The sequence below is a fragment of the Lithobates pipiens genome, unplaced genomic scaffold (assembly GCF_037356315.1).
Source record: "Lithobates pipiens isolate NorthernLeopardFrog02 unplaced genomic scaffold, aLitPip1_a1.2 Scaffold_23, whole genome shotgun sequence".
Lineage (NCBI taxonomy): Eukaryota > Metazoa > Chordata > Amphibia > Anura > Ranidae > Lithobates > Lithobates pipiens.
This window is the reverse complement of record NW_027507785.1, coordinates 304,655,335-304,668,459: the sequence shown is the minus strand read 5'-3', so window position 1 is coordinate 304,668,459 and position 13,125 is coordinate 304,655,335. Positions and strand designations below refer to the sequence as shown.

At 42.4% G+C, this 13,125-nt stretch overlaps 1 protein-coding gene across 9 annotated transcripts in view; it reads right to left on the bottom strand.

Moving 5' to 3' along the window:
- LOC143926585 (uncharacterized) overlaps window positions 1-13,125 on the bottom strand; it is a 170,828-nt gene that overhangs the window by 11,966 nt on the left and 145,737 nt on the right. For 8 of the 9 annotated variants that reach the window (XR_013262099.1, XM_077450464.1, XM_077450461.1 and 5 more), the window contains one exon: window positions 6,135-9,336. Coding sequence is in view for 8 of the 9 variants with exons in the window: in XM_077450464.1 (XP_077306590.1) it covers window positions 6,179-9,336 (3,158 nt within the window). In the remaining variant the exon portion in view is untranslated. Of the gene's footprint in view, window positions 1-912; window positions 4,811-6,134; window positions 9,337-13,125 lie in introns of those variants that run through there. The other variant, XM_077450463.1, reaches the window with a different exon arrangement.

The window sequence follows — 13,125 nt, the reverse complement described above, 5'->3', positions numbered from 1 at the left end:
TGTTAGATTCGGCAAAAGACTTGAGACTGGGGCGGAGGTTCACCTTCCAGCAGGACAACGACCCTAAACAATGGAGCTACAATGGAATGGTTTAGATCAAAGCACATTCATGTGTTAGAATGGCCCAGTCAAAGTCCAGACCTAAATCCAATTGAGAATATGTGGCAAGACTTGAAAATGTCTGTTCACAGACGCTCTCCATCCAATCTGACAGAGCTTGAGCTATTTTGCAAAGAAGAATGGGCAAAAATGTCCCTCTCTAGATGTGCAAAGCTGGTAGAGACATCCCCAAAAAGACTTGCAGCTGTAATGGCAGTGAAAGGAGGTTCTACAAAGTATTGGCTCAGGGGGGCGCCATACAAATGTACCCCACACTTTTCACATATTTATTTGTAAAACATTTGGAAAACCATTTTCCTTCCACTTCACAATTATGTGTCACTTTGTGTTGGTCTATCACATAAAATCCCAATAAAATACATTTATGTTTTTGGCTGTAACATGACAAAATGTGGAAAATTTCCAGGGGTGTGAATACTTTTTCAAAGCACTGTTTCACTGAAAACAACAGCAGGACATGGGCCCTGCTCTTTTATACAAAGTAGAAGCTATATAACAGGGATATGCAATAAGTGGACCTCCAGCTGTTGCAGAACTACAAGTCCCATGAGGCATAGCAAGACTCTGACAGCCACAAGCATGACACCCAGAGGCAGAGGCATGATGGGACTTGTAGTTTTGCAACAGCTGGAGGTCCGCTGATTGCATATCCCTGCTATATAAGGTGGGCACACCCATGTTTTAGAACTCAGAGGGTCTCAGAAGTTGTCCATTATTCCTGGAAGTCTCCTTTACCTGATCCAAAACATTTTTAGGAATATAACACCAAAATAAATCACAAACAAAAATAAATTGTAGTTCCAAAGTGCTTTTTTTCCTTGAATGTAAACGACAAGAAATACAATTTGTAATTTGAGAGTCTGCAAAAATAGATGTAAAGGATCACACACTCCACCTTTTATACAATTGTGCCATTCCATAACGTATCTATAGCCAGCTTTGCTTTTTTGAATAGAGTAGGGAATGATTAAACCACACCGTGAAATGTTTTATTTTTAATTTTATTTTTGCTGTTTTTACTTCCTGTCGCCTAGGGAAGATTTACCTTCACCTCAACGGGTGCTGCTCCTAATTTGCTCCTTGGTCATTCTTTTTTTTTTTTTCATTTATTTCCAAATAATTAGGTATGGGGACAATGCCATTTTTGAGTGCTCCTCACTATGTACAATTTTCGAAACACGTTGGCTGTTTTATATTTACTTGTTGTAAATGAACAGCAACAATAAGGGCCGGTTCACACTGCAGGCGATGCGAGGCGACACGACTTGCCTCGCCGCGATCTGACAAGTCGCCCCCGTTCTGTACAATGGAACCGTTCTGAGAGGAGCGACTCGAGTCGCTCCGACTCAGAAAAAAGGTTCCTGTACTACTTTTGGGCGACCTCGGGGCGACTTGCATTGACTTCTATACAGAAGTCATTTGCAAGTCGCCGCTGAGGTCGCGGCAGGTCGCGGCGAGGCAAGTCGGTGTCGCCTCGCATCGCCCACAGTGTGAACCGGCCCTTAAGCTTCAGTGTCATTTTTATTTTCATTTTTGTACAGCTTTAGTCACAATACTTACCTGTAATGAAGGATGTCCCAAGCTCTGCAGGCAGCCGGATCCTGTAGATATATTCACTGAAGGGATGCCCTGTCCTCTTCCTGTCTCTGGACTTCCAGCTCTGCAATGATTATTAGCTTGGAGCTGAGCTGCTGTGAAAAAGTAATGCCAGGGACCCACCCTTTCCTCCCACCTCCTCCATTGAGAAAGGTTATTTTATCACTTTCGCTGCCTGTAGCACGATCAGGGCCATCTTTAATATTGACTGGATCCTGGGCAAACATTTTCTTGGGCCCCCCTTCCCATGCAGTTTCGCTCTCCACATGCTTTGAGACATACAATAAATAGTAGCTAGACTCAAAATCAGTTTATTGAATCAGATCAGGCAGCGATTGCGATTGGTTGTCAGAGGTTACAGTGTATCATTACCACTCACTGACAGGCTGCTAGAGGTTACAGCACACATTAAGGCTCACTGTTATTTTCTTGAGGTTACAGCACATGACTTCTGCTTGTTGATTGGTTGGTTGCTAGAGATTACTTTACATCAATACTGCTCACTTATTGATTTCAAGAGGTTACTGAACATCTATACCACTCACTAATTGGTTGTTAGAAGCTACTGCACATTATTACTGCTCACTGATTGTTTGCTAAAGGTTACAGCACATCATCTCCTCACTGCCTGCCTGCGTATTCCCATGCACCAGAATTCAGGGTGCTGTTTTATTTTTAAGATGGGTTACACCTCCAGCTGCCCCTTTTGCCCTGCCTTAAAAACGGTCCTGAGCACGATCTCTGAATGTTGGGGAGGATCCTGTGGCTCCTCAGACTCTGCCCAATCACAGTTTCTGTTTCATACAGTGTTAAGAATAAAATAATTTTTCTCAATGGAGGAGGAGGGAGGATGGGTGAGTGCCTCGCACATCTTTTTCACAGCTGCTCAGCCCAGAGCCTGAAGCTTTTAGCCATCACAGCGCTGGAAGTTCAGAGACAGGAAGAGGACAGGGCATCCCTGTAGCGAAGATCTTTGAAAGACTTGGGACATACAGTACTTCATTAGGCAATATGACTAAAGATGTACAGAAAAAATATATATTGCTAAACTTCAACTTTAAAAATAGAAACTTACTAAAGCGCTGATATGGACCTAATTAATTGGGTAGAAAACTGATTCAGCTGCAACTATTGAAATGTGCTCTGTTGCCATATGCAAAAACAATACAATAATAACAATAGTGCGCTTAAACCCAACCATGTTTTTTTTTCAGCGGGAACGTGGGGGAACGCAGTTCCAACACCTCCAGCACCAAATGTATGTAATAGCAAAGGGTGTGCTGGAGGGTCTACTGATGCTGTCTGCTGGGGGATTTATGGTCACTGGTGGGTATCTAAATTTGTGTGAGGGTTTATTATTGCTTGTGGGGGATCTGTTGTTGCTGGGGAGGGGGTGTGTGTCTTATGGTGCTTGTAGGGATCTACTATTGAGGGAGAGGTCTATTGTTTCTGGCTGCTGGAGGGTCTAATATGCTGACTGCTGGGAGATCTGTTTATGCTCTTGGGGGGGGGGGGGTTAATGTTGCTGGGGTGGATCTTTTGTCGCTGAGGGTGGTATTTTGTTGTGGATGGTCCATTGTTTCTGTGTGGGGGGGGCTATTGTTGTGTGGAGAACGATTGTTGCTGAGGTGGGGGTCTATTGTTGCTGGAGGGAACTATTGTTACTGGAGCGGGGACTATTTTTGCTGGGGGAGTCTGTTGTGTGAAGCATCTATTGTTGCTGGGAGGGGGACCTATTGTTATTGGGGTGGCGTCCATTGTTGCTGGGGGAATCAATTGTTGTGTGAGGGATCTATTGTTGCTAGTAGGGGAATTTTTGTTGCTTGGGAGGACCTACTGTTATTGGGGTGTGTTCTATTATTGGTGGGAGGGAAATCTATTGTTGCTTGAGAAGATCTATTACTGGGACGGGGTCAAATTATTTCGCAAATGATACTTGGGGCAATACTGCGCGGAGGGTAGGGTAGGGGTCGGAATCAAGGGACGGTGCTTGGAGGTGGGTAGGGGGCGGAGACAAGGAGGGGACTCAGAAGGGGGGAGTTCCTGCACCTATTCTCTGAGAAAAAAAGTCCCGAACCCAACTATACATGATAATAATTATCGCACAACACTGTGAAATACAATAAAGAATGTGCTATATAACCAATTACTAATGCTCCTTCCTCTGTGAAAAAATAAATAATCCAAATACACATAAAGTGATGATACAATAAAGAATATGAAAAAAAGTCCCAAACAAAGATGTTGTTTGGGGATCCGGGGATCCAGTGCCATGGACAGTGTCAGCAGCAACCTCTGAAATCCTTAATAATACAGTGATAGGTAAGTGTTACCTTACACGGATGTTCTATGTTTAAATTGCCTCAACAGCTCCCGTAATGGGGTTCCCTCCACCCCTAGGCCCCATAGAAGCCCCACGGGCTGCTATGACTATTGCTATGCCTTCAGGGGCGCACTGACCATTTGGGCAATTGGGCACTGCCCAAGGGCCTGCAGCAATATGTAGGTGGAGCTTTGTGTGGGTGTGACTTGAGTGTAGGCAGGGAAACAGGGGGTCCCATGACCTCGTTTGGCCCAGGGGTCCCATGAGCTGTCTGTCTGCCCCTGTATGCCAGTGATCCCAGTGATACTACAAGACGTAGGGGGAAAACTCTCCAGATGCTGCACAGACAAAAATAAAAACCTCACAGAGGTTCTAACCTGATTTCACTGCAGTCCCGTTCACCACTGAGAGCAGATCTCCCCAGTGGGGGTACAGACAGCAAGAAAAAAAACCTGTCTGGGTCCATAATACTTCCCCACTCTATCCAAAACTCTATTAAAGAGCCCTGGTCGGTTTGGTTCTAATTAAAAGTCTTTAGATAGGAATGTGTAATCAACTTATGATAGAGGTAAACAGTTACACAATTCAAATGCTTATATAAATATATATTATAGTTTAAAAAATAGATATCTTTTTTTATATGTGTTTTCATATGGAACTGTATAATATATTTATATATATGGTTTTTTTTTAAGTCACAAAATTTCTTCATAAAAAAAACACAAGGCCTCCATTCACCGATTTCTTCTTCTAAATGGATTGCCGATGAAGCTGAAAAGTGATCAGTGCAGTTTTAGTCAATGGTCAACAGAAATTTACTTCGTTTAACAGAATCAGAAAAAACACTTTGGGAACCCTTATAAAATTCTGTTTACCCAAAAATTGATCTGTAACCCTTTTGCTGCTGGAGACATTTATTTTTTTGGTAAATTTTTTTGATAGGGAAATAAGGGAGAAAAATACTTGCCTGCCTTCCAATGCTTCTGTGATGTCAACACGCCTCGCTGCTGTCTCCTGTGATAGCTGGACACTCAAAATCCCATGAGAATGCACTCTAGGCCATTGCAGAAGAGCTTTTTTAAGTGCCCAGGCTTTCCCAGGAGGGAGTGGTGAGTTGGTGACATCCTGGAAGTTTAATTTTTAAATCACATTTGTAGGTCATTATACTTTGGGTTATTGGGGTTTTTCCATTTTCATGGAAGGTCCACTTTCAGTTCTAGGCAGCTACAAATAAAATATTTTTGCCCTGCTGGGAAATTCTTGACGCCAAAAAATTCAGTTCAACAGTTCAATACAAAGTTAAGGTTGGTTAAAGGAACTGATGAACTCAGTAATTTTGGGGTAATTTTGGGGCAAAAACTATTTTGCCAGTATAACTGCTCACGTTTATTAGCACTACAAATAAATGCCAATATTATACGGTAGGCTTGTGTGGACATCCACCCAAGCTGACTGTGAAGCCCCATTAGCAGTGACTTTAGTGGGGTAATAATGTTTAAAGTGGGTGCTAGGAATCAGCAAAACCATGTGATCATTTTTAAAACGCAATATATCTTCTTTTTTGAAAGTCTATTGCTGCGTACACACGATCGGAATTCTCGTCGGAAAAAGCTGTGATGGTTTGCCCGATGAAATTCCAACGGAATTCCGCTCAAGCTGTCTTGCCTACACACGGTCACACAAATTCCAATAATTTAGAACGCGGTGACGTACAACACGTACAACGGGACTAGAAAAAGGAAGTTCAGTAGCCAATAGCTTCCATCTCATAGTTGAATCTGAGCATGCGTGAGTTTTGGCGTGTCGGAATTTCATACACATGATCGGAATTTCCGATAGAAAGTTTTTCCATCGGGAAAATTAAGAACATGCTATCAATTTTTGGCTGGGGGAAACTCGGACAGCTAAATTCCGATGGAGCATACACACAGTTGTATTTTCTGATGAAAAGCTCTCATCAGTCTTTTTCTGGCCAGAATTCCGATCGTGTGTACGCGGCATCTGTATTCCCAGAAAGCCACCCTCCTGGAACTATCGTACTTTAGTATAGATGCCTGGTTTAATGATTTATATGATTTACTATATAGATACTCACCTGGTAAGTCTAAATGTCTAGCTGGTCTTCAACTTCACACATTCTTAGTCTTCTGTATGGGTAGTTGTGTCTCCATGGTCCTCAGAATTAGACTGGACATCCGTCATTTCAATGTCATGAATGCTTGATGATTCTGCCTCACCATGCTGGTCAGTATGTGCTTCTTTTTTCTCTTCTTCCACATTGACTACTTGAGTGACCTCACCCCCTTCCTGGGCTCTTTCCTCCTGCTCCAGCTCCTGGCTGGCTTCCTCTGTCTTTGGTTCATCATTAACATTTGAATCATTAGCTTGTTGGTTTGTTTCAGATGTTTCATCATTGATCTCTATAGGCTCCACTTGAGTGACCGCCTGTTCACCTTCTCTGCCCCCTGCATTTTGATTGTCATCATTGGGTTCAGTGTTTTCATTAGTCTCAGATTCCTGCACTTCTTCACTAGTGCCAGGTGCACTTGCATCTTCATTTCCATCATCAGATGCATCAACATTTGTATTATTACCAGGATGTTCATTTATTTCAACTACTTCATCAGTGGAGCCTTCAGCTTTGTTATCTGTAGCTTTGTCTCCTGATGCATCGGCAGCACTCATAGCTCTGGGAGCTTCTTCCTCATTCACCTCACCAGATGCTTCTTCATTCCCCACACTTTCATCAACAGGCCCTTCTTGATTCTCCACATTCACCTCACCAGGTATGTCTTCATGTTCCACATCCACCACACTGGGTGATGCTTCATTCTCCTTTTTTACTTCACCAGGTAAGTCATCATTCTTCTCATCCACATCATTAGTTGCTACCTGAATTCCCACACTGTTATCAGCAGCAACTTCATTCTCAACATTCATATCAACTGGTGCTTCCTCATTCTCCATATTCATGTTTGCAGGTGCTTCTTCAATGTCTACATTCTCCTCAGCAGGGGCTTTGTCATTCTCCACATTTTTCTCAGCAGGTGCTTCTTCATTCTCCACATTCTTCTCTGCAGGTGATTTATCATTCTCTGCATTCTCCTCAGCAGGTGCTTTTTCATTCTCCACATTTTCTTCAGTGGGTGCTTCTTCCTTCTCCACATTCTCCTCTTCAGGTGCTTTATCATTCTCTGCAGTCTCCTCTGCAGATGCTTTATCATTCTCTGCATTCTCCTCAGCAGATGCTTCTTCATTCACCGCATTCTCTTCGGCAGGTGCTTCTTCCTTCTCCATGTTCTCCTCAGCAGGTGCTTTATCATTCTCTGCATTCTCCTCAGCAGGTGCTTTTTCAATCTCCACATTCACCTCAGAAGGGTTTTCTTCATTCTCTATATTCTCCTCAGTAGGTGCTTCTTCATTCTCCACAGTCTCCTCAGCAGGTGCTTCTTCATTCTCCTCAGCAGGTGCTTCTTCTTTTTCTGCATTCTCCTCAGCTAGTGCTTCTTCATTCTCCACCTTTACATCACCAGGTGCTTCTTCATTCTCAGCATTTGCATCAGCAGGTACCTCTTCATTGTCTGGATTTGCATCAGCAGGTGCCTTTTCAATCCCAACAGTTACATCATCAGATGGTTCTGAAATCTTGGCATTCACATCACTAGGTGCATCTTCATTTTCAACATTAATATCACCTATAGCTGTTTCTTCATGTTCACCAATCAACTCAACAGATTCTTGTCCATTTTCAACAAATGTCTCACTAGATGTTTCTTTATTCTCATCACTCATCTCATTGTTTGCATTCTCTTCATTTGCGTCATCATGTGTTTCTTCATTTCCATTCTCCATATTCTGATCATCAGATGTAGGAACTTCCTCATTCTCTACTTTTACTTCCTCAGGTTCTTCTCCAGACTCAGCATTCATATCAGCGGGCACTTCTTCATTCTCTACATTCACCTCATTGGGTATTTCTTCATTCTCTGCATTCACATTAGCAGGTGCTTCTTCATCTTCCACATTCACCTCATTGTCAATGTTTAGCTCTTCAGGTACTTTAGCATTTTCTGTATTTTCAGCAGCAGGCTCCTCTTCATTTTCCACATTCACATCAGGGGATGTTTCAACATTTTCAACATTTTCATTACCAGGTGCTTCCTCAATTTTAATGTTTTCCTCACCAGATTCTTTCTCTTTTTCAACATTTTCATCACCAGGTGCTTCCTCCTTTTCAACATTTTCATCACCAGGTGCTTCCTCCTTTTCAACATTTTCATCACCAGGTGCTTCCTCCTTTTCAACATTTGCATCAACAATTGCTTCCTCCTTTTCAACATTTTCCTCACCAGGTGTTTCCTCCTTTTTAAAATTTTCATTACCAGGTGCTTCCTCCTTTTCAACTTTCTCACTTTCCACATTTTCAGGTGGTTTATCATTCTCCATAGTCTCATCAGTAGTTGCGTCCCCATTCTCTGCTTTGGCATCAGCACTTTCGTTGTTGTTCTCCACATCTACATTAGCTGGTGCTTCTTCATTCTCCACTTTGGCATCAGGGCTTTCTTCAACATGCTCCACATTCTCATCAGCAGGTGCTTCTTCGTTCTCCACTTTGACATCAGCACTTTCTTCATCATGCTTTGCATCCACAGCAGTGGGTGCTTTATTGTCATTTTCATTGACAGTAACAGATGCTTTTTCATTTTCAGCATTTATGTTAGGAGGTACATCTTCATGTTCTGGTGCTTCTTGATTCTCCACATTCTCTTCAGAAAGTGTATCTTCACCCTCGACACTGAGGTCACCAGATGCCTCTTCGTTCTCGTTATTCCCATCATCAGATTTGACCCCAACCTCTTCAGACTTTAGGTCTCCTTCTGTTTTCAGTTGTTCTACTGAAGAACTTGATAGAGTTTCTTCTATTTTATCATCTTCTGGATCTGTTTTCATTTCACATTCAAGTTCCACCGCTTCCTCTTCACCAATGTTCTCTTCCAAAACTTTATCCTCATTGATGTTATTTAATTCTGCATCTTCTGCTTTTAAATCGAAGGGTATGGATTCTTCTGAATGATATTCAGTTGGTATTTCAACTTTATCCTCAGACATTTCTTGATCTAAATCTCCTGCTGCCTCTTTTATTTCATCTTCTGTGTCAGCTTTGAAATCCTTCTCAACCTCTTCATGTTTTGAATCCACACTATCTTTGGCTTCTATTTCATCTTGCTCTTGTCCAGATTCTTGCTCTTTTTCTGAAGCCTCATCTACTGTATCTTGAATGGTGCTTTCAGTCAAAACTGTGAAAATAATTAAATATTGAAAAAAAATACATATGTGTGTGTGAATATTTACTGACAACTGTACAACACTGAATAATTCCAGGAAATATGGTATACTGTAACATTACTATAATGATTAAAGCAGAACACCAGATAAAAATAAATAATTATCAACAGGCAGCCATACATAGAGCAATATTTCAGGCCAGAAAGCTTATCTTGCAGTACTGGAAATCTGATCCGGACCCCGACCAATAGAGAATGGATTAATCACATGGGGGACACACTCTAGAAAAGCTTATTTACCAGCATAGAAGTTGCCCCAGTAAATATTACAAGTTATGGAGGAATGGCTAGCTGTGCCGGGTTTATCACCCATTGAGCTTATTATGGATATAATCTTTTCATAATGTGTCTCCTGCATTGTGTTGCTCATTGTTGTACTGAATTTTGGTATGCTTTATAACTCTGCCAACCTCCTCTCTATTTACACTGTTTGGGCCCTGCTACTCTACACCATGTAGTACTTGATGTCTACTGCTTGCGTGGTTAAAGTAGAACGATAGGCAAAACTTTTTTTTTCATTTTGGATAGAGCAAGGGAGGATTTTTTCCCCCCATTTGTGTCCCATTGTGCAGATTTCCCTTCACTTCCTGTCCCATAGCCAAACAGGAAGTGAGAAGAACTCCTTGCAAATTAAGAGAACTCCCTGGGGCCCCCCCAGGTCACCAGAACTAGTGACCCTATTGGAATATTTCCCCTTTTCTAGGGACAACCCAAAATTTGGGGTTTTTCTTTTACCTTCACTTTCAATGATAAAGGTAAACAGGACTGTGAATGTAAAGTCTCGAGTTTTTCTTTTTTTTAGTTAAAAATAACAAACCTGTTATACTTACATGCTCTGTGCAATTGGTTTTGCACAGAGCAGCCCAGATCCTCCTCTTCTCGGGTCCCTCTTTGGTGTTCCTTGCCCTTCCCTCCTGTTGAGTGCCCCCACAGCAAGCAGTTTGCTATGGAACACCCGAGCCTAGCTGCTGCTCCCTGTGTCCATTCAGACATGGAGCCGTGGCCTGGCCCCACCTCCTCTCTCCCTTCATTGGCTGACAGACTTTGACTGACAGCAGCGGCGCCATGCTCCTGTCTCAGCCAATGATAGAGGGAGAGTCCCAGTCAGCCGAGACACTCCTGCAACATCACTGAATTTAGAGGGACCTCAGGTAAGTATTGGGGGGCCAAGGGGGGGTTTTTGCACACAGAAGACTTTTTATCTAAATGCATAGAATGCATTAAGATAAAAAAAAAAAAAAACTTCTGCCTTTACAACCTTTTTAACGAGGGCACAGACAGCAGTAAAAACTGCCAAGTGTTCTATCCCATCAACACTCTATCCACAAGAAAAAATTGTTTTGCCTTTAGTTATACTTTAAGGCTGGGTTCACACTGATGAACGGAATGGCTCACAGCAGGGGTCTGGTGCATCTACATTCACTGTTTCAAGTCTAATTTCAGCCCCCATTTTTGGCTGAATTCAGACCTGAAACGGACCAAAAAAACGCACAGGACTCCTGTGCAATTCGCACCAGAGCCATCTGGAGATGTGTGAACCGGCTCCATAAAGAGCTGGTCACAATCTCCTGATATGTGAATTGGATGTGGAGACCCGCATCCAATTTGTAATAGTGTGAACCCAGCCTAAGATGTATTCCAGCTCTGTTCACTCCTATGATGTAATGACTCTGGACTGGTTTTGAGGTGCCTATATCAGTATGTACGATATATGCTACTATTTTTTTGTTCAATAAACTTTCTTTAGAAATAAAGGGCCCTATTCCCTTTCCACTAAGCAAAGCTCACTAATTCCATTATTTGATAATCCGGCTTTACCTGATGGTGGTCAAACCTTGGCTTACGGCACATATGAGAGATTATCCTGGACCATAGCCCGTTAGTTTGTGTACCCTACACTAGGCCTCTTTAATGCTCAAGCAGATGTTCCTTAAAGTGGTTGTAAACCCTCCCCCACAACTTTGTCCCATGTAAATCAGCATAAAAAACCCTAATGAACACTGCTTGTAGATATCTCCTTACTTGCTTAGTATTGTTGTAATCCTTGTTGTTCTGTAGAATGAAGTGACTGAGCATGCCCAGATCTCCTTCTGATTTACGGCACTCTCTCTATGTACTTATCTATCTGTTATCAGGACTTCCTACGGCACAACACTGAACTCTGCTAATCACTCAGAGCTTCCTCCTACACACCATGTGACCATGTAACCTCACATACAGTCTAAACGTGGCCATTACTGCAGTCTTATCAGCTGAAGCTGATAAGTCTGACAAAGGCAAACATTAGACATTGGCACAAGTAAATACTATGAAATAAAAAAGTAAGCTATGAGTAGGGAAGCAGGGTTGCCATAGAAACGTTGGATTGAGAAGGGGGCTTGGTTAACAGTACAGGAAGTGCTCAATGTAAGGGCAGAAATACACTCCATTGTGGACTCAGTAAACAATACTTAAAATGGCGCTGCCTAACCCCTGGAAACAAGTTTTTAAAGTTTCTTTAAACAGTAAGTAATATGCGATTTGGGCTGGATTACAGTGGCTATAGTCTGATAATTACTTATTATAATGGACTAAATGAAAAGAAGCATCAGAGTGAGTTTACTTCCTCTTTAAGCTTCTTTAAACTGGCTAACAAATTTACGCCTGATGAGATACTGTAAATCACTACACCTATCGAGACAGATCCACAGACCCTTAATGGCCTTTGGAAGACTGTGTCTTCTCTCAAAGATTCCTCTCCATACATTATCCTTGATATATAAGGTGATCCTATCCCATACCCATTGCACACTCCCTACTTACAAGAAATGGTGGTCAAGAGGCTTGGAGATTAAGATGTCCCCTGAGGATTGGTACAACACATTTGTATTTATGCATAAGTCTTTGGTCTCTTGCTATGTGCGGAAGATAAATGTCAAACTGCTATCCAGGTGGTATCTGTTTCCGGCATCCATTAAGCGGATCTTCCCCGAGTACTCAGACATATGTTGGCGCTGTCATGGAGTGAGGGGAACATACCTACACGTCTGGTGGGAATGTGATCGGATCCACCCATTTTGGAAACAAATATTTCAGGTATATAATGAGATTTATGATAAGTCTCTCATCCCTTCTCCTGAGATTGTGCTTTTGTCCATCTTACCAGGCTCCATTAAATCTCAGAAATCCAGCCTTCTCAGATTTTTCCTATCAGGAAAGACAGCTTATTTCCAGGGTCTGGAAATCCACTACCATGCCACCTCTAAATCTATGGGTAGACCTATTGAACGACATTATGCTTATGGAGGAAATGCAAGCTAAGGAACTAGACGCATGGGAAAAACATAACAAATTGTGGTACATCTGGCTTCACTATTCTACCTCAGAAAAGTTTCATAGAAAATTTTTCACTTATGCCGCGTACACACGAGCGGACTTTTGAACATCCAAAGTCCGACAGAATGATTCCGTCAGACTATTCGATCGTGTGTGGGCTGCAACGGACTTTTGATTCGCAAAAGTCTGACGGACTTTAGAATATGGAACATGCTTCAAATTTTTCCGACGGAACTCCGCCGGACCCGGTCCCTCCGAAAGATTCGCTCGTGTGTATGCTATTCCGGCGGACTAAAACCAACGCTAGGGCAGCTATTGGCTACTGGCTATGAACTTCCTTATTCGAGTCCAGTCGTATGTCATCACGTTCGAATCCGTCGGAGTTTAGTGTGATTGTGTGTGGCCAAGTCCGCTCAGTCGAAAAGT